Genomic DNA, 20,907 nt, shown 5'->3' with positions numbered 1-20,907 from the left:
GCAGAGTGATAAATGGAGATCTCAGGAGGAAACTTTTACATGAACTATCCAGTTACACTTTTTGCCTTGTAAAACATTTGTAAATGCAATGTGATTTTTTTGAAGGAGGAAACTCTAAAGAAAACAACTTGCTGGTTGAATACCACAAAAAACAAAACAACCCCAAAACCTCACTTTTTTCTATAATGTTTACTCAGTCTCTTTTTATATAAAAATAAGTGTTACGTTCCCATCAGAACATTAGACAATTACATCTGTGCTTTAAAAAAAAAAATTGGTCGCTCAAGGCTATTAGAATATTTTTAAAGATTTTAGATTACCAGAATGTACAGATAGAACTCAATATAAACTGTAGCCAAAGGGAAATGAGGATGAAAATATCAAATCATTCACATGGAATAAAAACATTATTAACTAGATGAGTAAAATATTCAAAATATAATGGAATGTGACAGTAGATATATGTACATCTACTTCAGAACTAGGAAGGGGAAGAAAAGTTTAATATGTGATAATTCGTACCTTATATTTAGTTAAATATAAACATTTGTTATTTATACATAAAACCGCTTTCAAAAAACAACTAATAAATGATTTAGTTGCACTTGTTTTACTTCTTACAATTCCCAAGTGTTAACTTTTCTTAGATTGAAAACAACTGTCCCCTAGTGCACTTTTAGTTTATGTCTTAATGAATTCAAACCTTTAAAAGTCCCATCACCTAATGCATAAATATACAAAAATGCCAAAAATTAATCCCTTTTAAGTTGGATATTTTATGCTTTGTATAGCCAATAACCAGAAATGGTTTCCTTTTGCAAATACTCTTTACAACCTGTAACAAAACATGCCATGCACTGAAGGGAGAAAGTTAGGCATGGCTAGCGTTTGTGAAATGCCAAGAACTAACGAGTTCTGCTTCCTCCACGTGTGGCCCCAATGAGACCAGGCAAGATTTCATATTGCTTGCCAAAAGCTTCCACAAATACAAGTTAGCTAATTCCTGGAAACAAAGATTTTAAGCTCATTTTGGCACGGGATTCTTTCACCCAGCAGCTTTATGCTTCCCACCACAGCACCCACACGCCTCGCCACAACGATGGCACATTCTCAAAGGGACATAGCAGCACATACATGGTACGATGAAGGACAAAGCTACTAGGGCTAACCATCGCAAGCAGAACTTGTCATCACTAGTGTCACATGAACAGGGATCAGAAAAATCTCCCTCTGAGTCTGACATACAATGATATAACATGCTCTCTGCACAGAGCATGCAACTAACTTGATATATGCATCTTTTAATAGGGTCTGGAGCATCCTGACATTTTCCCCTGCCGTTTTCTTCATGATTAAACCTTTCCTGGCAGTATACGCAGCGGGAACGTTCACCATCTTCTTTTCTTCGTTTTGACTTCTTAAATTTTAATGAGGAAGGCTGTGTCTTAAATACCACAGAGTCTTTGAGTGAACTTAACTTAGTTTCATCCCCACAAGAGTATAGATAGTCTGATTTTTTACTGTCTGGTTTAGAAAACTGAATATTGGAATCAGTATCATCTCTCTCTAAGTCATTTTTCCACATGTCAGGATGTCTGTAGTCTGCATAACGACGTATTAAGATATCTCGAGGGTTTATTCTGACAATCTCATCTTCATCTTGAAAGCTGACATGTCGGATTGATTTCAAAGGGACCTAAAAAGGAAAGAGATGAAAATGGCAATAAGAACAGTGAAGGTTAATTTTATATGTCAATTTGGCTGGGCTGCACTGCCCAAATATTTGATCAAACATTATTCTGGATGTTTAAGTGAAGATGTTGCTTGTATGAGATCAATCTTTAAGTTGGTGGATTATGAATGAAGTAGATTATCTTCCACAACATAGACAGACGTCATCAATTAGTTGAAGGCCTTAATAACATAAATGTTGACCAGCCCAAGCAAGACAGAATTCTGCTAGCAGACCGCCTTTGGATGGGATTGCAACTCTTCCCCGGGTCTCAAGCCTGTTAGCCTACCTGCATATTTTGCATATATACCTTCATTATTCCATGAACCAATTCCTTAAAATAAATCTCTCTCTGTGTATATATACATAACGAGTTGGTTCTGTTTCTCAGGAGAACCCTGACTCATACAGATTCTAGTACAAGAATTGGGAGAGTTGCTGTTAACAAGTACGTAAAAACATGGAAATGACTTTGGAAATGGGTAGAAGTTAAAAGAGTTTTGAGGTTCATGTTACAAAAAGCCTTGAAGAGACTGTTGTTAGGAATATGGACATTAAATGTGCTTCTGGTGAAGGCTCAGATGGAAATGAACAATGTTGGAAACTGGAGGGAAGGTGATACTTGTTTTAAATTGGTAAAGAATGTGGATGAACTGTATGTTAGCGTTGTGTGGAAGACAGAACCTGTGACTGATGGACTTGGATATTTGGCAGAGATTCTAAGCAAAGCGCTGAAGGTGCTCAGTTTCTCCTTGTGGCTAACACTAAAATGTGAGAGGAAAGGGATAAACTGAAGTAGAAACTTTTAAGCAAAAAGGAAGGAGATCTTGAAGAATTGGAAAATTCTCTGCCTATGGGTAGTGCAAAAATTGAGAAAGAATGTTCTAGAGAGAATACCCAAGGGTGTGGCTAACCAATCATATAATAAAGAGATTATGGTGTGATTCCTGAATCCAATCAACTATCTCAGCTACAAAGCTGCTACAACGGACTACAGGAAACAGAGGTAGCATGAAACGAAGAAAAGCTTTTTTGGACTTCTAGGATTTACAGGACTGGCAAATAGAGCTATCTGACTGAAAACATGTGTTATCCTTTAAGAAAAGGAAAGAATGATCCCAAGGGTGAGGCTCTCTCCTCAGTTTCAGTAGAAAACCTGGAACCTAGGGTATGAGGCTATCATGCACTGCTAAGGATTTGGGGTCACCAATCTGCTTGGCCCATAGGACAAAATACTGAGCCAGAGCCAAAGAGGATTATTCCCAAGCCTTAAAATCTCACAGAATTTGCCCTGCTAGGTTTTAGACTTGCTTAGGACTCATGACTGCTTTCTTCTTTCTAAGATTTCTCCCTTTTCAAAAGGGAGTATCTATTCTATGCCTTTCCCATCCTGCTATTTTAGAAGCAGGTAATTTGTCTTGCTTTACAGGTTCCCAGCTGGAGAGGAATTTTGCCTTAGGATGAAACACATCCTGCATCTCACCCACACTCAACTTAGTAGAAAAGATGCAAGACTTAGAATTGATGCTAGAATGGGTTAAAACTTTTGGGCTGTTGTGATGAGATGAATCTGAGGAACCAAAGGGCGGAATGTTATGGGCTGAACTGTGTACTCCCAAATTCCTATGTTGAAACCAATACTTCAGAATATAACAACATTTGGATATAAGGCCTTTTAAAGGTGATTACATTAAAATAAGGTCCTTACGATGGGTCTTAATCCAAACTGGTATCCTTTTAAGAAAAGGAAATTTGGGGGAGCCTGTGTGGCTCAGTCAGTTAACTTTCCGACTCTTGATTTCAGCTCAGTAATGATCTTGGGGTCGTGGGATCTCCGTGCTCAGCCAAGAGTCTGAAGATTCTTTCCCTCTTCCTTTGCCCCTCCCCCTGCTCACACGTGTTCTCTCTCTCTCTTTCTCTAAAATAAATAAATAAATCTTAAAAAAAAAAAGGGAAAGAAAGAAAAGGAAAGGAAATTTGGACATACAGAGAGGCACCAGAGATGTGGGTGTACAAAAGAAAGACCATATGAGGACGTGGCCAAAAAGCAGACATTTACAAGCCAGGAAGAGAAGCTTCAGAAGAAACCAAATGTGCCAACATCTTGATTTTAGACTTCCAGTTTCCAGAACTATGAGAAAATAATTTTTTTTGTTCAAGCCACTCCATCTGATACTTTGTTATGATAGCCCTAGCAAACCAATACACAGACACACATGTATATAGCTTGGCTATATAGTCTCTGAAAATGACTTAAAACACACTACACCTGCTTGTTCTCATTCCCTCTCCTTGCTCCTTCTCCCACCCCCTTTCTGGGTATATTGTCTTCCTGAGGCCCGGGAGCAAATTATATCTTTTGGGGGATAAATCAAATGGGGTCTAAATCAAAATGACCTTTCCCTTTACCTATACAAGCGGGCTTCTTGTAGTCACATTTGTATTTCCTAGTCCTAGTCCCTGGACACAGTAACTGGTCTACAGGAAAGCACCTGATCCAGGTTGAGGCAAAATTCCATTCTTAAGATATTATGGAACTGGGGCTAAAATAAACCTCCAGATCTGGGCTAAAGGTGGAATGATGGATACAGTCTATTAAATTACCAATATATAATTCCTATTGGCTTTATTCAGTGATAAATACACAGTGGCAATCCTCAGACTCAAACCAGAAACTTGGATGGAATTTAAGTAATAGTGTTTATAATCATATATGTAGCAAATGTACACATGAAAAAAAATTCTTAGTATAATTCAGCTACATGGAGACTAAAAAATTTCACTTATATGTTAATTAGTTATAGTCTATATCGGAAAATAAAACTAAGGGATGCCTGGATGGCTCAGTCATTAAGCATCTGCCTTCGGCTCAGGTCATGATCCTTGGGGGTCCTGGGATCGAGTCCTGCATCGGGCTCCCTGCTGGGCAGAGAGTCTGCTTCTCCCTCTCCCTCTGCCTCTCCCCCTGCTTGTGCTCTCTCTCAAATAAAATCTTAAAAAAAAAAAAATAAAAACATTAAAAACAAAACAACAAAAAAAGAAGATAAAACTAAGACCACTTACCCTATTTTGGGATTTTAGGTTTCCACATTCCTTGGATATTTGTCGTTGTACATATTCTATACTTCTGCTCTGACTGTCTAGGCCCGGATGACTGAACGTTATCTAAAATATAAACAATTTCTACTTAAGTGACAAGAGAATGTATTTATTTTTAATAAAACTATATGCAGTGTGTATTCCAAAACTTCATAGCCTATTAGTAGTGAAGCCTTTCAAAATAGTTTTAATAAAAAGCATTATTTGAATCATCCTATTATTTAAACTTAGGCGATTCCTTACACATTTAAATTTTAATTTCGAAAGTAACACGAACTTCTGGTTTCTGATTCTGCATGTAAGGAACTTAGTAATTGCCACTCTGTTCTAACAAGTAAAAAACCTTAAATAGAAAAAATATCATCAACTCTTCCCAGATCTGTAAGAGAGAGGAGGACACAGTGCAAACCCCTGCCTCCAAGATTGGAGACAGACAGGAAAATAAAGGGAGTCACAGCCCACTAGAGCAGATTCATGAGCAGAAATTCCCATAGAAACCAGTGCTGAGGTTGGAAAACCTGAACTATAATTGATGAGTTGCCAGAGCTCAGTGTATACACTGAGTTAAAAACTCTAAGTGGACCCAGTCATAGTAGAGCTCCCAAATTTTTTTGTGTTTACCTCCAGGAGCTCAACCAAGTTCTTGCAGTAAATATCAGAAAAATCCTTGCATGCATCCAGAAAGGGGATGGGAAATGGAACCATTTTTTAACTATGCCAGAATACTCGGGTTTTTCGGTTTGTTTTTTTTAACAAGGTCTGCCCTCAGGAGAAACTAGTGAACCAGAGCCTGACCTAGGATATTATCAGAGCCTACCTGACCCAGAAGACAAAGAGCCAACTCTAGTCAACTCTAACCAGCTGACCCAACCAAAAAGTTAGAAAAAACTGCAAAATACTAGTGGAGTTAACAGTCCAGAAGCACAGGCTCATTCTGAAAGATTGAGACCTAATCATAGGACTACAGAATGCTTCCCCTCCCCACCATACCTCACCACCGTATACTAAAGGCCTATTTCTAGCAGTTCCTTTAAGACCCAGTACATCATGTGTAGCTATTAAAAAAAAACAAAAACAAAACAAAAAAACTGTAAAATATACTGAAAGGCAAAAACCAATTTGAAAAGACAGAACAAGCATCAGAACCAGACATAGCAGGGATGTTGGAATTAGCAGACTAGGAATTTAAAACAACTATGATTAATACACTAAAAGCTCTAATGGATAGACAGCATGCAAGAACAAATGAGCAATACAAGGAAAGAGATAGAAATTCTAATAAGGAACCAAAAGAAATGCTAGAGTTCACAAACATTAAGAGAAATGAAGAGTGCCTTTGCTGAACTTACTAGACTGGACATGACTGAGGAAAAAAATCTCTGAGCTATTTAAAATAGTAATGACTGAGAATTTACCTAAATTAATGTCAGACACCAAACCACAGACCCAGGAAACTCAAAGAACACCAAGCAGGATAAATCCCAAAAAACATACTATACCTAAGAATATTTTCAAACTATAAAAACTCAAAGAAAAAATCCTGAAAAATGAACAACAACAACAACAACAAAATTCCTTACTTATAGAAGAGCAAAGAATTACATCTGACTTCACCTCAGAAACCATGTAAGAAGAGAGTGGAGTAAAATATTTAAAGTGGTGAAAGAAAAAAATCTGTCAACCTAGAATTCTGTACCTTGCCAAAAAGCAAACAAACTTCAAAAAAGATATAAAGACTTTCTCAAATAAAAACTGAAGAAATTTGTTGCCAGTAGACCTGCCTTATAAGAAATGTTATGAGATTCTTTAGAGAGAAGGAAAATAATACAGATCAGAAACTCAGATCTACATAAGAGTAAAGGAGCACTGAGGAAAGAATAAAATAATATTTCACAATAAAATACAATTTTAATTTTTCTTATTCTTAATTGAGCTAACAGAGCATAGCTTATTCAAAAATAGTAACAATGTATTCAATCATGTATGATTATATATATTCATATATACTCACATATATAAAGTGAAATAAATGACAGTAATGATATAAGAGATGGGAAGGAGGAGTTAGGATTATTTTGTTATTATCAGGTAATCCCAATACCTGTAAAGTGATTTAGTGTTCTCTGAAAATGGACACAGATGCAAAGCATAGGGAGACCATAAAAAAAGGTAAAACAAACAAATATAACTTATATGCTAAAAAGGAGAGAAAATAAAACCACATAAAATGTTGAATGAAACCACAAAAGGCAGAAAGTAAGTGAAAGACAAAAAGAGAAACAGAGAACAAGGGCAACAAATTGAAAACTGTAAAAAAATATGACAGATATTAATCTTACTGTATTGATAACCACTTTGAATGTTAATGCCCTAAAGGTACCAATTAAAAAATACAGACTGCCAGAATGAATAAAAAAGACCCAATTACAAGAAATGAACTATAAGTATAAAGACACATATAGAGTAAAAGTAAACGGAGAGAGAATACACTATACTAACACTAATCAAAAGAAAGCAAATTTAATTCATTTCAGACAAAGCAGACTTCAAAGCAAAGAAATTACTGGTCATAAAGAGGGGCATTAAGGAGCAGCTGGGTGGCTCAGTTGGTTAAGCGTCTGCTTTTTGGCTCAGGTCAAGATCCTGGGGTCCTGGGATCAAACCCCACATCAAGCAGGGAGCCTGCTTCTCCATCTCCCTCTGCCTCTCCCCCTGCTTGTGCATCTTCTCTCTCTCTCTAAGGAATAAATTAAATCTTAAAAAAAAAAAATAAAGAGGGCATTACATAATGTTATGAGATTAATTTTCTAAGACCTGCAATCCTTAATGTGTAGTGCTTAAGAACAGAGCATTAAATTACACAAGGCAAAACTTGATAGAAATGCAAGGATAAAGAGATGTACCTACTACCACAGCTGGAGACTTCAACACCCTTCAATCAGAAATGGACAGATCCAACAGGCAGAAAATCATTAAGGACCTAGCTGAACTCAACACCATCAATCAGGTGAATATAACTGACATCTACAGACTACTTAACAATAGCAGAATACATATTTTCTCAAGCTCACATGAACATCAACCATTTACGGCCCACATTCTGGGCCATAAAACAGATTTATTTTATTTTTTTAAAGATTTTATTTATTTGACAGAGAGAGACATAGTGAGAGAGGGAACACAAGCAGGGGGAATGGGAGAGGAAGAGAAGCAAACGTCCCACTGAGCAGGGAACCCGAAGTGGGGCTTGATCCCAGGACCCTGGGATCATGACCTGAGCCGAAGGCAGACGCCTAACAACTGAGCCACCCAGGTGCCCCCATAAAACAGATTCTAATAAATTTACAAGAATAGAAATTACACAATGTCTGCTCTTAGACCACAAAGGAATTAAACTAGAAATCAGCAACAAAAAGGTAAGTGAAAAAATCCCCAAATATATGGAGATTAAACAAAACAACACATTTCTAAACAACATGTAGATCAAAGAAGAAATCAACAGTATTTTGAACTAAATAGAAATGAAAATTGTGGGATAGAGTGAAGGAAGTGATTACAGGGAAATTTATAGCATCAAATACATATATATATATATATATATATATATATATATATATTAGGAAAGAAAGACCTAAAATCAATAATCTAAGTCTTGACCACAGGAAATTAGAAAAAGAAGGTTAAATCCAAAGGTAGAGTGTCTAGCTAATGCAATAAGACAAGAAAAGGAAATAAAAGGTATATAGATTGAGAAGGAAGAAATAAAACTGTCCTTGTTCACAGGTGACAATCATCTATGTAGAAAATCTGAAAGAACTGAAAAAACAACTCCTAGAACTAATAAACAATTATAGAAAGGCTGCAGGATACAAGATTTATATATAAAAGCCAATCATTTTCCTATATATGAACACTAAACATACAGAGTTTGACATTAAAAACACAGTACTATTCATATTAGCACGCCCCAAAATGAAATACTTGGGCACACATCTAACAAAATATGTATATAACATCTGTATGAGCAAAAGTATAAAATGCTGATGAACAAAACAAAAGAAAATAAATGCAGAGATATTCCATGTTCATGGATTGGGAGACTCAATATTGTCAAGACGTCAGTTCTTCCCTAATTGGTCTCTAGAGTCAATGCAGTCCCAATTAAACCCCCAGCCAATTATTTTGTGGATACTGACAAACTGATTCTAAAGTTTATAGAAAGAGGCAAAAGACCCAGAATAGCCAACACAATACTGAAGGAGAATTAAAGCTGGAGGGCTGACATTACCTGACTTCCAGGCTATATTAATCAAGACAGTGTGGTTGATACAAAAGAACAAATAGATCAGTGGAACAGAACAGATGACCCTGGTAACGGTGATGGCTTTTTAAAAATTTTTTATTTTATTGTTATGTTAATCACCATACATTACATCATTAGTTTTTGATGTAGTGGTCCATGATTCATTGTTTGCGTATAACACCCAGTGCTCCATTCAATATGTGCCCTCTTTAATACCCATCACCAGGCTAACCCATCCCCCACCCCCCCTCCCCTCTAGTCAGGAAACGACAAATGTTGGTGAAGATGCAGAGAAATGGCGATGACTTTTGAGATACAACACCAAAGGCACAATCCATGAAAGAAAGAACTCATAAGGTGGACTTCATTAAAATTAAAAACTTCTGCTCTGCAAAATACAATGTCAAAATAACAAGAAGACAAGCCACAGAATGGGAGAAATTATTTGTAGGAGATATATGATAAAGGACTGTTATCCAAAATATACAAAGAATTGTTAAAAACCAACAACAAAAAACCAAACAACCCAATTAAAAAAATGGGCCAAGATCTCGTCACTTCACCAAGGAAGATACACAGATGGAAAGTAAGCAAATGAGATGCTACATACCTTAAATCATCAGGGAAATGCAAATTAAAACAATGAGATACCACTACACAACTACTGGAATGGCGTATTCAGAACACTGATAATGCCAAATGCTGGGAAGAATGTGGGGCAAGAGGACTGCTGGTAGGATTCAAAATGGTACACATACTTTGGAAGACAATTTGGTAATTTCTTATAACACTAAACATACTCTTCCCATATGATCCAGCAATTGTCCTCCTTGATATTTACTCAAAAGATTCAAAATCTTATGTCCAGGCAAAAATAAGCACAACAATATTTATAGTAGCTTTATTCATAAGTGCTAAAACTTGGAAGCAACCAAGATGGCCTTCAGTAAGGGAAAGGATAAAGTGTGGTAGACCCAGACAATAGATTATTATTCAGTATTTGTAAAAAAACATGGAAGAATTTTACATACATATTACTAAGTGGAAGAAACCAATCTGAAAAGGCTATATTAACTTTATGATTCCAACTATATGACTTTCCGATACAGGCAAACTATAAAGATAGTAAAAAGATACGTTGCCAGGAGTTGTGTTTTGGTGGGTGGAGTAGAGGTGAACAGGCGGAACATAGAGAATTTTTTAGAGCAATAAAAAAACTCTATGATACCATAATGATGGATACATGTCACACATTTGTTGGAATACACAGAATGCAAAACACCAAAAGTGAACCCAAATGTAAATTATGGACTTTGGGTGATTATGGTATGTCAAGGTAAGTTCATCAGTTATAACTGTACTTTCCACTTTGGGGCTATGTATTTACACACACACACTCATGCATGTCTGCATTATGAGGATCTTTAAAAATTTAGTGCTTCCTTACACTTGTTACATTACAGATACCTTTCTCTGTTTATACATATAGCTTTTCTTTTAATAGCAGCTTAATATTCCATTGAATGAATAATTTATTTAACTAGTCTGATCAATATACACAGACTCCTCCCCAGCTTTTGCTGTTATAAACACAACTGAACAAATATTTTTATACATTATTTTTTAATACACATGTCCAGGCATATCTGCATCACAAATTCCTAAAAGTAGAATTGCTGGATTAAAAAGTTTGTATACTTCAACTCAATAATGAATTTAAATGGACATATGCAACATGAACCACCTACTTAGTAGTATCTTAAACAAAAAAGAAGTTTAATAAAAATAGTTAAGGACAGGGGAGCCTGGGTGGCTCAGTTGGTTAGGCATTTGCCTTCAGCTCAGGTCATGATCCCAGGGTCCCAGGATCGAGTCCCGCATCAGGCTTTCTGCTCAGCAGAGTCTGCTTCTCCCTCCCCCCCTCCCCCTGCTCATGCTCTCTTTCTCTCTCTCTCTAAAAGAAAATAAAATAGTTAAGGACTTTAAGAAATTATTTCATTCCCAGCCTTGTTTCCTACAGTTTTAAAATTTTACTTTAGCACTTTAATCACATAGTAGGACCATAAAGAGAAACAGAAGCATTCCAATTTTAATTATGAGGAAGGACTAAATGATTAATGTGGGATGAAGTACAATTTCTGTATTATGGAGTTTACTTTCTCTAACCTGTCTTTATTATGCATCCTCCTATGTCTACCTATTTCTGTATAGTGTGAAAAATTATGAGCTAATATTTCCCATTCAGTTTTCCTTTTAGTTTCAGTATGCAACTATATTTGATTTCCTAAAAAATATATAATACTAGACACTATGGAAAGCATGATAAAGTAGAAAAACGGTTATTATCCTCACTGAGGTAAAAGGATAAAGCATAAGCTTGCAAAGTTATGTAATTATAACTTAAGGTGGAATGTGTAAGAATTCAGGAGTTAACAGGAGAAGAAATCACCATGGATTCAATGGTCTGGGAAGGTGTCATGAGGAAAATGGGATCTGAAGTAAACACAAAATGAAGTAAGCATTTGATCAGATTTTTAAAAAGGATTCAAAACATGCAACTTGATAAATGAAGATATGGCACTGTTTATTAGTGGGGGAAGGAATCCAATAAATGGTGTGGGAACAATTAATTATCTATTATCTATATGGAAAAAATAAAATTGGATCACTACCACAGAAATTAGTTTGAAGTGGGTTACAAACAAAAATTTATAACTTTTAGAATAGGGAGAAAATGCAGGCAACAAACTGAGTGTTACTGGAGTGGTGGGGGGTGGGAGGGATGGGGGGGCTGGGTGATAGACACTGGGGAGGGTATGTGCTATGGTGAGCGCTGTGAATTGTGCAAGACTGTTGAATCACAGATCTGTACTTCTGAAACACATAATGCAACATATGTTAAGAAAAAAGAAAAAGACGAAGATAGCAGGAGGGGAAGAATGAAGGGGAGTAAGTCAGAGGGGGAGACGAACCATGAGAGACGATGGACTCTGAAAAACAAACTGAGGGTTCTAGAGGGGAGGAGGGTAGGGGGATGGGTTAGCCTGGTGATGGGTATTAAGGAGGGCACATTCTGCATGGAGCACTGGGTGTTATGCACAAACAATGAATCATGGAACACTACATCAAAAACTAATGATGTAATATATGGTGATTAACATAACAATAAAAAATTAAAAAAAGAATAGGGAGAAAACGTTTGAGACAAAAATAGGGAGGAATTTGTAGAAACACCATCAGGAAAAGAATGATAAATTCAGTTGCATTAAAATTTAGAATATCTACTCATCAAAACCCCCTTAAAGAGAGTGAAAAACTACCATTAGCTAAGAGATATTGCCCATAAATAAAACTAAAAATGGAGAAATGTCACTGAAAATTTTATTACTCAGATTACTCAGGAACAAGGTCATAGAAGACCACTTAATTAAAACCATTTTATAAAGGAACAATCACAGCTATTTCTATAATCTTGCAAATGCTCAATAAGTATCTCTTACTCATAGAACACAGGAATCCTATAGACTAATTTGTCTAATTTGTTCAGAGCCTTCTGTACACACCAATGTCAAAAGCCCGTTCCTGGGTGCCTGGGTGGCTCAGTTGGTTAAGCAACTGCCTTCGGCTCAGGTCATGATCCTGGAGTCCCGGGATCGAGTCCCGCATCGGGCTCCCTGCTCAGCAGGGAATCTGCTTCTCCCTCTGACCCTCCCCACTCTCGTGCTCTCTATCTCTCATTCTCTCTCTCTCAAATAAACAAAATCTTTAAAAAAAAAAAAAAAAAAAAAACCCGTTCCTATACACCCTGAAGAAAGTCTTGCATATGAATAGTTGGAACAAGAAAGTTTGTACTAGCAGTATGCCTAATAACAACAAAAATATGGAAACAACTGAAATATCCACTGGCCAAAGAAGAAGAAATAAGCGGTTGAGTTACCAAGAAAGCACAGGAATGCAAAGTAAACAAAATCCAAGATAATGGTTACCTCTAGAATGAAGCAAGGGAATGGGACTGGGGGCGCTCATTTCTTTAAGTTGTTTGCTGGTTTCTCAGGTGTTCGTTATGTATATTGCTTTCTAAGTACTAAATATGTCATAAATTTTCTATCAGAAGCTCATTGATACATGTGCCTTTATTTGTCCACAATGAAATGACCTTCAGGAACTTGAAAGTAAGCAAAATTGAGTAAAAGAGCTATAATGCTAGCTTCTAGGTCTATTAGACCTAACTGACCTAATACCTGACTGAGAGCATTAGCATTTTGAAAGAACGTACCTATCCATGAAAAGGATTTAAATAGCCCATGGAAGCACTGAAAATAAGTCAAAGACAAACACTTAAAATGCCTATCTAAGCATAACTTGAGGAAAAACCTAGTGTTTTTTTCAGCTAGTATTAGGTAACAATTCTCCTTAGGTCTCATTTCTGCAGACCTAGTGAGGAGAGGCACTGTTTGTCTTTGTTTCAGACTCTTTCTATGCAAAGATGTGTGTAAAGTGAAACCACTGAAACATAGTGTCTTCCCAGTTTTCAGTTAGGTTTGTTTAGCATCCAGTATATGACTATGACACTGTCTCCCTCTCTGGCAAAAGTCAGGCAAAACTTACTGCCCTTTATAAAAGACTTTGGATTCCCTAAGCCCAGGGTTCCAATGCTGTGATGCAAACCTACTGAGTGTGCAACATCTACCTGAGCAGCTCAGTGCCATCCCCACCGGATTTGGAAGGCCAGGGGACCAACACAAACATGAAGCTCATGCTACTTTATTGTGCTGTGAGTAATAATGTCCTTTGTCTCTCATCTACCAGTCTTGTCTTCTGTCAGCATCCATACAACTGGCAGGTTAACCTGTTAGCCAGGATAAAAATCTCAGACTCTTCATATTTCTTGACAGCAAGGAAACAGTCTAGTTCTTTTGGCAAGACTGTTCTGCTGTAGAGAAGGATCCATCAAGCTATCCAGTCAAAGGCAATTAAACATTGAAAGCATGCAAGTACTCTGTTGAGCATATACACATGAAGCTAGATTTTGGCAATGATCTAGTATCTCATGAAGATCTATTTTATGCAGACAATGTACTAAACAAGCTACCACTAGTACTACAGTCCACACGATGGCTTAAATTTTACATCCTAATTTTTATAAACCATTTTTCTTAAATGTGATTATTTTACGTCATGAAAGATGACTCCAGTCTTAACATCCTGACAAAATATGGTTTCTGACCTTCAAGTTTAAGGCCAGATTCTGTAATATGGGAAATTCCTCTGTGAGGCCTATTGGGTGACATCCAAATGGACAAATGGTATACCACTATAACAGGACTGTACCAAATGCAAGTGTGCATTAATCCTGTTAAGAAACTTCTGTAATTACTTATTAAATGCACAGCTAATAACTACTGTAGCTTTTTTTTTTTTTTTAAGATTTTATTTATTTATTTGACAGAGAGAGACAGCGAGAGAGGGAACACAAGCAGGGGGAGTGGGGGAGGGAGAAGCAGGCTTCCTGTGGAACAGGGAGCCCAATGTGGGGTTCAATCCCAGGGCCCTGGGAGCATGACCTGAGCCGAAGGCAGACTCTTAACGACTGAGCCACTCAGGCGCCCCTCTACTGCAGCTTTAAAGGAGAATACCTACTCCATTCTAATCCCTAATAAACTGAGTTCACTTATTTTAACATCAGCAAATGTGTAATTAAATGTCTAGTTATATAAACTCATAAAACATAACTCTTGTTTCTGTATGTCACATCAATCTTGGAGATAAGGAAAAGTTGTAAAGAAGCTAGAATTCAATTCCCTAATAGTCTGGCTCCTTCTGAAGCCATGTTCAAAATCCCCATGCTAAGAGCTGCCTGCCAAATGTTGTTTACTTCCCTCTTTGCAGTTACCTAGCACTATTTTACAGTTTTCTGCATGGCGACTACATTCTCCAACCAATCCACCACTATCATCATTGCCATTTTGGGAGAAGGGCTCAGTTCTTTTCCCTCCCATCAGTCAAAAGAGTAGCTTATACTTCCCTCAGACAAAAAAGGTAGGCCAAATAAATTCCCAGGGCCTGGGATGATGAATATTAGTCTATTATAACTTTGTGTTACCTTCATCAAGTTTTTTCTCACGGCTCAACTATATCAATCACGGGCCTACTTCAGGATGTACATATATCCACTCTCTCCTCCACTGGTGAGTTTTTCTGCCCATCACTCAAGATATTGGAACATATTTTATATTTAAAGATATTAAACAGGATATCCCCAATCTTAACTATCTTATTTCCTAGAATGCCTAGATGTTGATGAGCAAATATGACTCCAGATGGATTGTTCTGACTCCAAATCCCTGGAAAAGGTATTCAGCCTCTATTTTTGTTATTATTTTAGTCAAAGTAAAACTGGCTTAAAATTACTTTTTTCCTTCTTGTACCAATTAATTTTTCTTGCATTTCTTATAAAATTTCATAGTAAACTTAGACAAAAACATGCATAAACTATGGATAATTTCTATCCCCCAAATGAGGCAGTTTGTCATACAGGTTGTTGTGAAGATCAATCAATATTAGTTATATAAATACTTTAAACAGTACTCAGCATACAGTAGGGACCAGCTATGATAAGGATTAACAAGCCATACTTACAGATTTAATGAAATACAAAGCTGCCTGATTAACATAAAAGGCAGTATTTTAGTCTGAGCTAGAATAAAAAGGAAAAGAAGAAGAGGAGGAGGTAGAAGAAAGAAACATTTAGCATTTGTAAATAACCTGAATTCTAACAATTCAGCGAGTATTAATCTAAGTGACTGTTCAGGTACTTAATGATTCTATGCATGAATTTCTTCACTGACAAAAACTAAAGATACTGGCTCTGCTCAAATGAAATACTGGAGTCAAAAGCACTTAGTGAAGCACCAAAAGACTATAAAATCTCATTCTTAGTCTTCTTGATTTCCTAAGACAATTACAAAGGTCAGATGAAATTATTAAACATGAAAACACATATAATACTTTAACAACTAATCTGAAAATAATTAAATATGAGAATGAAAGTCATCTTCCAAAGTAAAAGCAGAATGATTCTCAGAAATCTGTGTTGCTTTCAGTGTTTTTTTTTTATTTATGAAAAACACCAGAAAGGAATACTAACAGGTTTTAAAAAAAAAAGAATAAGAAATACTAACAGGTTTCATTATGCCACTTCATATACCATGATATCAGAGGGGAAAAATGTAAAGAATATCAATATAAATTGCAGTTCTATGTACTGGGAGAACACTCATGTGTTTGACAGAACAAATTAAGACAATCAAACACTATCAAGGAAACAAGAGAGTCTTATCTTCTGAGAAGGAAAAAAACCCCCTAGCAATAAATGACAACACCAATGTGTTTGAAAAATGGCCAACATGAAAGTGAAAGGGGCTATAAAGTCTGAGGTCAGTGGAGAAAATAGAACTTCAGTTAAGTAAACATTTAAAAACTATCTGATCACAAGAAAGATTTAAGATCCATCTTTTTTCACCCTGAAATAATCATGACAGTTTACTTAATCATGACATACATCATTCAGAATATAAGAGCCTACATGTCCTAACATACAACCTCTGGGTATTAGACAAATCTTTCACTCTGTGAATAGTGAAACAGTGGGAAGTGGGAATGGCACTGTATTGGTGGTGACAGAGGTACTGTCCTGGTCTTGTCCATCTCAGATAATGGCACCATCACTCGTTCCATTGCTTAGACCTCAAACTCAGAAGGCATCCTGGACTCTAATCTATTATCAAGACTTCTTTGGCTCTTCCTTCCAGAATTTACCCCTTATCTCACCATTTCTCATCATTTCTGTCTAGTCCAAATCACCAAAATCTTTTACCTGGATGAAAACAATAGCTTCAAATTGGTCTTAATTCCACTCATGACCACATCCTAACTGTCCATTCTCCACAAAGAAGCCATAATAATGTTTTTAAAATGCAAATGGGACCTTTATTGGAGATTAAAAACCTTGCAACTGCTTCTCACTGAAACTAGAACAAAATTCCTACTCCTCCCAATAGCCTACACTATGCAAACTCTACCAAATTCTCTAACTGTAACTTGCAGTGTATTACCACCTTTACTCACTGAACTGCAGCTCCATCAGCCTATCTCTCTGAAATACCAAGCTGCTGCTTGGATATCCCACCCTGGATTTTCATACGGCTATTATGTTTTGTTTTGATATTATTCATATCTCCATATAAATAGCTCCCCAGAGGATTTTCCCTATCATCTTATAGATCTGTATAATTCCTACTAGTCTATTTCCCTGTATATTCCTACTATTCTATTTCCCATTACTTTGTTTCACAGCAATATTACTATCTGAAATATTATTGGTTTAACTTGTTTAACAGTCTATCTCCCCTACTAGCATTTATATCCTTCATGAGGCTAGAGCTCATATCTTTCTTGTTCACAGCTATTCTCAGGGCTTAGAATAGGGCCTGGCACATAGTAGGTACTCTAACATTTTCAACATGCATCTATTCCAAATACATATCAATGTTTGCATGAATGAATGATCTTCCTTAACCCCTAAATAACACTACGGGAGTAAGTTTTATTACTGATATTTACATATGAGGAAACAGTAAGACGGAGAGCATTAGTTTTGTAATTGTAAGTAAATTAAAAGAACAAGATTTAAAACTAGATCTGCCTTTGTCTGAAGCCCAAGACCTTACCCACTGTTGGAGAAATTTCTATCCAGGGAACAACGTTTCCCCTGATGCCTAGTTTGGTTCTATTAAGCAAACAGACCTTATGGAAAATGGCAAAATAACAAGTTTAGGCAGGAAATGTAAAACACATAGCTTAAATTTACACAAGACAAAAAGAAACATCTCCTTGCTCCAAGGTTGCCATGATTAGCCTTGCCATTCTCCTGCCAATCAGCCATAATTATGATTAAACCAGGATCTGGCACCTAACACAAAGGCAAGCCATAAACTTTTAAGATAGCCTAGAACTGGAGCTCTGCCCAAAAGTGGCAATGTTGGATAGAGTGTGCATCATTTTATCTCTTCTCTGCCTAATCGGCTCATCCTGTAACCTTGGAATGGAGAGCTATGTAGAATATATAAATAAACTTGCCCTAAGCTGAGCCAATCAGCTTCCTTCTTATAAGAGTATGGAATTGGTTTGGGACAATAGCGATCTAGGCTGGAATGTCATGTAGACTGAAAGGGCTGAGCCTGACATTCTGATAGTCATAATACACTACTAATCAATGAGGCAACAAAGAACCTAGGCCATAGGGAAAAAGAATGAAATGGATATGTAAAGAAAGACAGAGATAAATGGTCATACTGAGTTTGTATGAACAAGATAGAGGAGAACAGTGGGAGTGGGGAAAGAGAGAAGCTACTTAATGCCTAGCACCTCAAAGTCCTAGCTCTATTTATTTATTTATTTATTTTTTAAGATTTTATTTATTCATTTGACAGAGAGAGAGCACAAGTAGGCAGAGCAACAGACAGAGGCGGAGGGAGAAGCAGGCTCTCCACTGAGCAGAGAGCCCGATGTGGGGCTCGATCCCAGGACCCGGGGATCACAACCCAAGCCGAAGGCAGATGCCCAACGAACTGAGCCACCCAGGCGCCCCTAGCTCTATTTATTCTTAAAATGAATTCTAAGGAATGCCACTGAGTCACTAAAATCAAGCCCCCCTCCCCAGTATATATATATAATGGAATATTACACAGCCATAAAAAAATAGGAAATCTTGCCATTTGCAATGACGTGGATGAACTAGAGGGTATTATGCTGAGTGAAATAAGTCAGTCAGGGAAAGACAATTATCATATCTCACTGATATGTGGAATTTAAGAAACAAGGCAGAGGATCATAGGGGAAGAGAGGGAAAAAAATGAAACAAGACGAAACCAGAAAGGGAGACAAACTGTAAGACACTCTTCATCATAGGAAACAAACTGAGGGTTGCTGGAGGGGAGAGAGGTGGAAGGCTGGGGTAACTGGGTGATGGACATTGCAGAGGGTAAGTGTTGTAATGAGCACTAGGTATTATATAGGACTGATAAATCACAGATTTGTACCCCTGAACAAATAATATATTATATGTCAATTTAAAAAATAATAAAATAAAGTCCCCAAGTTATCCTAAATTAATCAAGTTCCCAGTATTGAATGATAAGAACAGGAATAAACTGAGTCAAAACATCATTTGCTTCCAAGCTGATGCCGTTAGCATTTATTCATTCTCTCATTCAACAAATGTTAACTAGAGGCTCACTTTCTTCAGAAACTTCTAGGTTTCTCAAGGTATCAGGGAACAAACAAATAGTACAAATAGAAAAATTAAATACATAAAGCTAGGAAATGATAAATGTTATGAAGAAAAATAAAGCAGAGTAAGGATACAGTGATAGAAAAGTTGCTATTTTATTTAGAGTGCCCAGGGAAGGCTTCACGAAAGAGGTGACCCGAAGGGAGGAGCAAACTTTGTGAAGATCTAGGGGAGAAGTGTTCCAGATAGATGGAAGAGCAAATGCAAAGCAAACTTCTTCCCTAACAAGCTGCATGTTTGGGATCCTCAGGTTAAAATGAGAATCATGAAATGAGAATCAGGTGGGCTTTAGTCATAGCCACTATGCCACTGGACACTAATACATCTTATAAATATCGTCTATCAAGAAGAGTATTTTAAAACATTTTTTAAAAAACCACTTTGATGGGCTTCTGATTTTGCAGACATATAATGGGTATGGTTTAAACCACATGAGTTCATAGCGAAACGGTTCAAATGCTTATTTAACAATGAAGGCATTTGTTTCTATCACTAAGAGAAATGGGGTCATGAATGGTCTTCTGACAGATTTGATAACATTTGTGAGTGACATAAAAACAGGGTTATAGTCTATAATTAAGGTTTCATTTTTAGATCAAGCTGGAAAAATTAGAGAGTTGTATACTCAGTACCCAAAGGAAACACTTTCACTGAGTTGATTTAGGAATACATTATTAGTATCTGAGGTTAAGCTATAAGAAATAACTCTATGAAATTTATCAGTGTATATGCCACAGATATGTTTGCTGAAGATATTTTTCATAATATCTGTCATCTGAGAAGTTTCATGTAGAGTAAAGCTAGAGAAACTTCTGGTTCCTAAGAGACTGAAATGGTTCTTCCTCCCAGATCCTCCCAGATAATGAAAGCGTAACACACTTTCCCTTTCAACTCTGTAATCAAAAAATGTAAAGTCAAATTTATGGTTCAATTAAATCACATTCCCCTAGATTTCTGTTGTTTGTCTGATAAAGGCAGATGGTCTTAATGTCCTTCTCTAATACATCCAATTTCTACACATATGAATAACACACCGAAAAATATTTAATCTTCTCACCTGATTGGCTTGGCTCTGCAAGTAAACTCTTCTGGCATTCAGATCTTCAAAGGCAGAAGGTCTTGAGCTTCTGTACGGCTCACTGGTAACAACTGTCTCTTGCTGGAGATGATCTTTCACTAGAGAACTGGAACTGTCCTCTTCAGTTGCCTAATGGGAATAATCCCCAAAATTCATTAGTTGCCAGAAACAAAAAAAAGTAAGATACTTTCACTCTAGCAAGTATTTAGCAAATCATTATGTACCACTACCATCACTATAAATGGCAATTCCCCAAACACAAACAATCATGATTAGGGAGCCAGGTCAAAATAAAATAACAATAATATTAATAATAAATCAACTTTATGGGCTTCCTTATAGCA

The 20,907-nt window shown here is 36.7% G+C and overlaps 1 protein-coding gene across 1 annotated transcript in view; it reads right to left on the bottom strand.

The window, feature by feature from the left end:
• Positions 1-494: 494 nt before the first annotated feature.
• Positions 495-20,907, bottom strand: part of SPRED1 (sprouty related EVH1 domain containing 1) — a 114,961-nt gene continuing 94,548 nt past the window's right edge. The window contains exons 5-7 of the mRNA XM_028119488.2: positions 20,543-20,692; positions 4,796-4,897; positions 495-1,696 (exon numbers count right to left, since the gene is read on the bottom strand). Coding sequence (XP_027975289.1) covers positions 1,046-1,696; positions 4,796-4,897; positions 20,543-20,692 — 903 coding nt within the window. The 3' untranslated portion in view covers positions 495-1,045. The remainder of the gene's footprint in view (positions 1,697-4,795; positions 4,898-20,542; positions 20,693-20,907) is intronic.

The sequence above is a fragment of the Eumetopias jubatus genome, unplaced genomic scaffold (assembly GCF_037043125.1).
Source record: "Eumetopias jubatus isolate StellerSeaLion01/CBP00866 unplaced genomic scaffold, mEumJub1_p1.0 scaffold_7, whole genome shotgun sequence".
NCBI lineage: Eukaryota > Metazoa > Chordata > Mammalia > Carnivora > Otariidae > Eumetopias > Eumetopias jubatus.
Note: the sequence above shows the minus strand (reverse complement) of the source record. Positions and strands in the feature narration are given on the sequence as shown.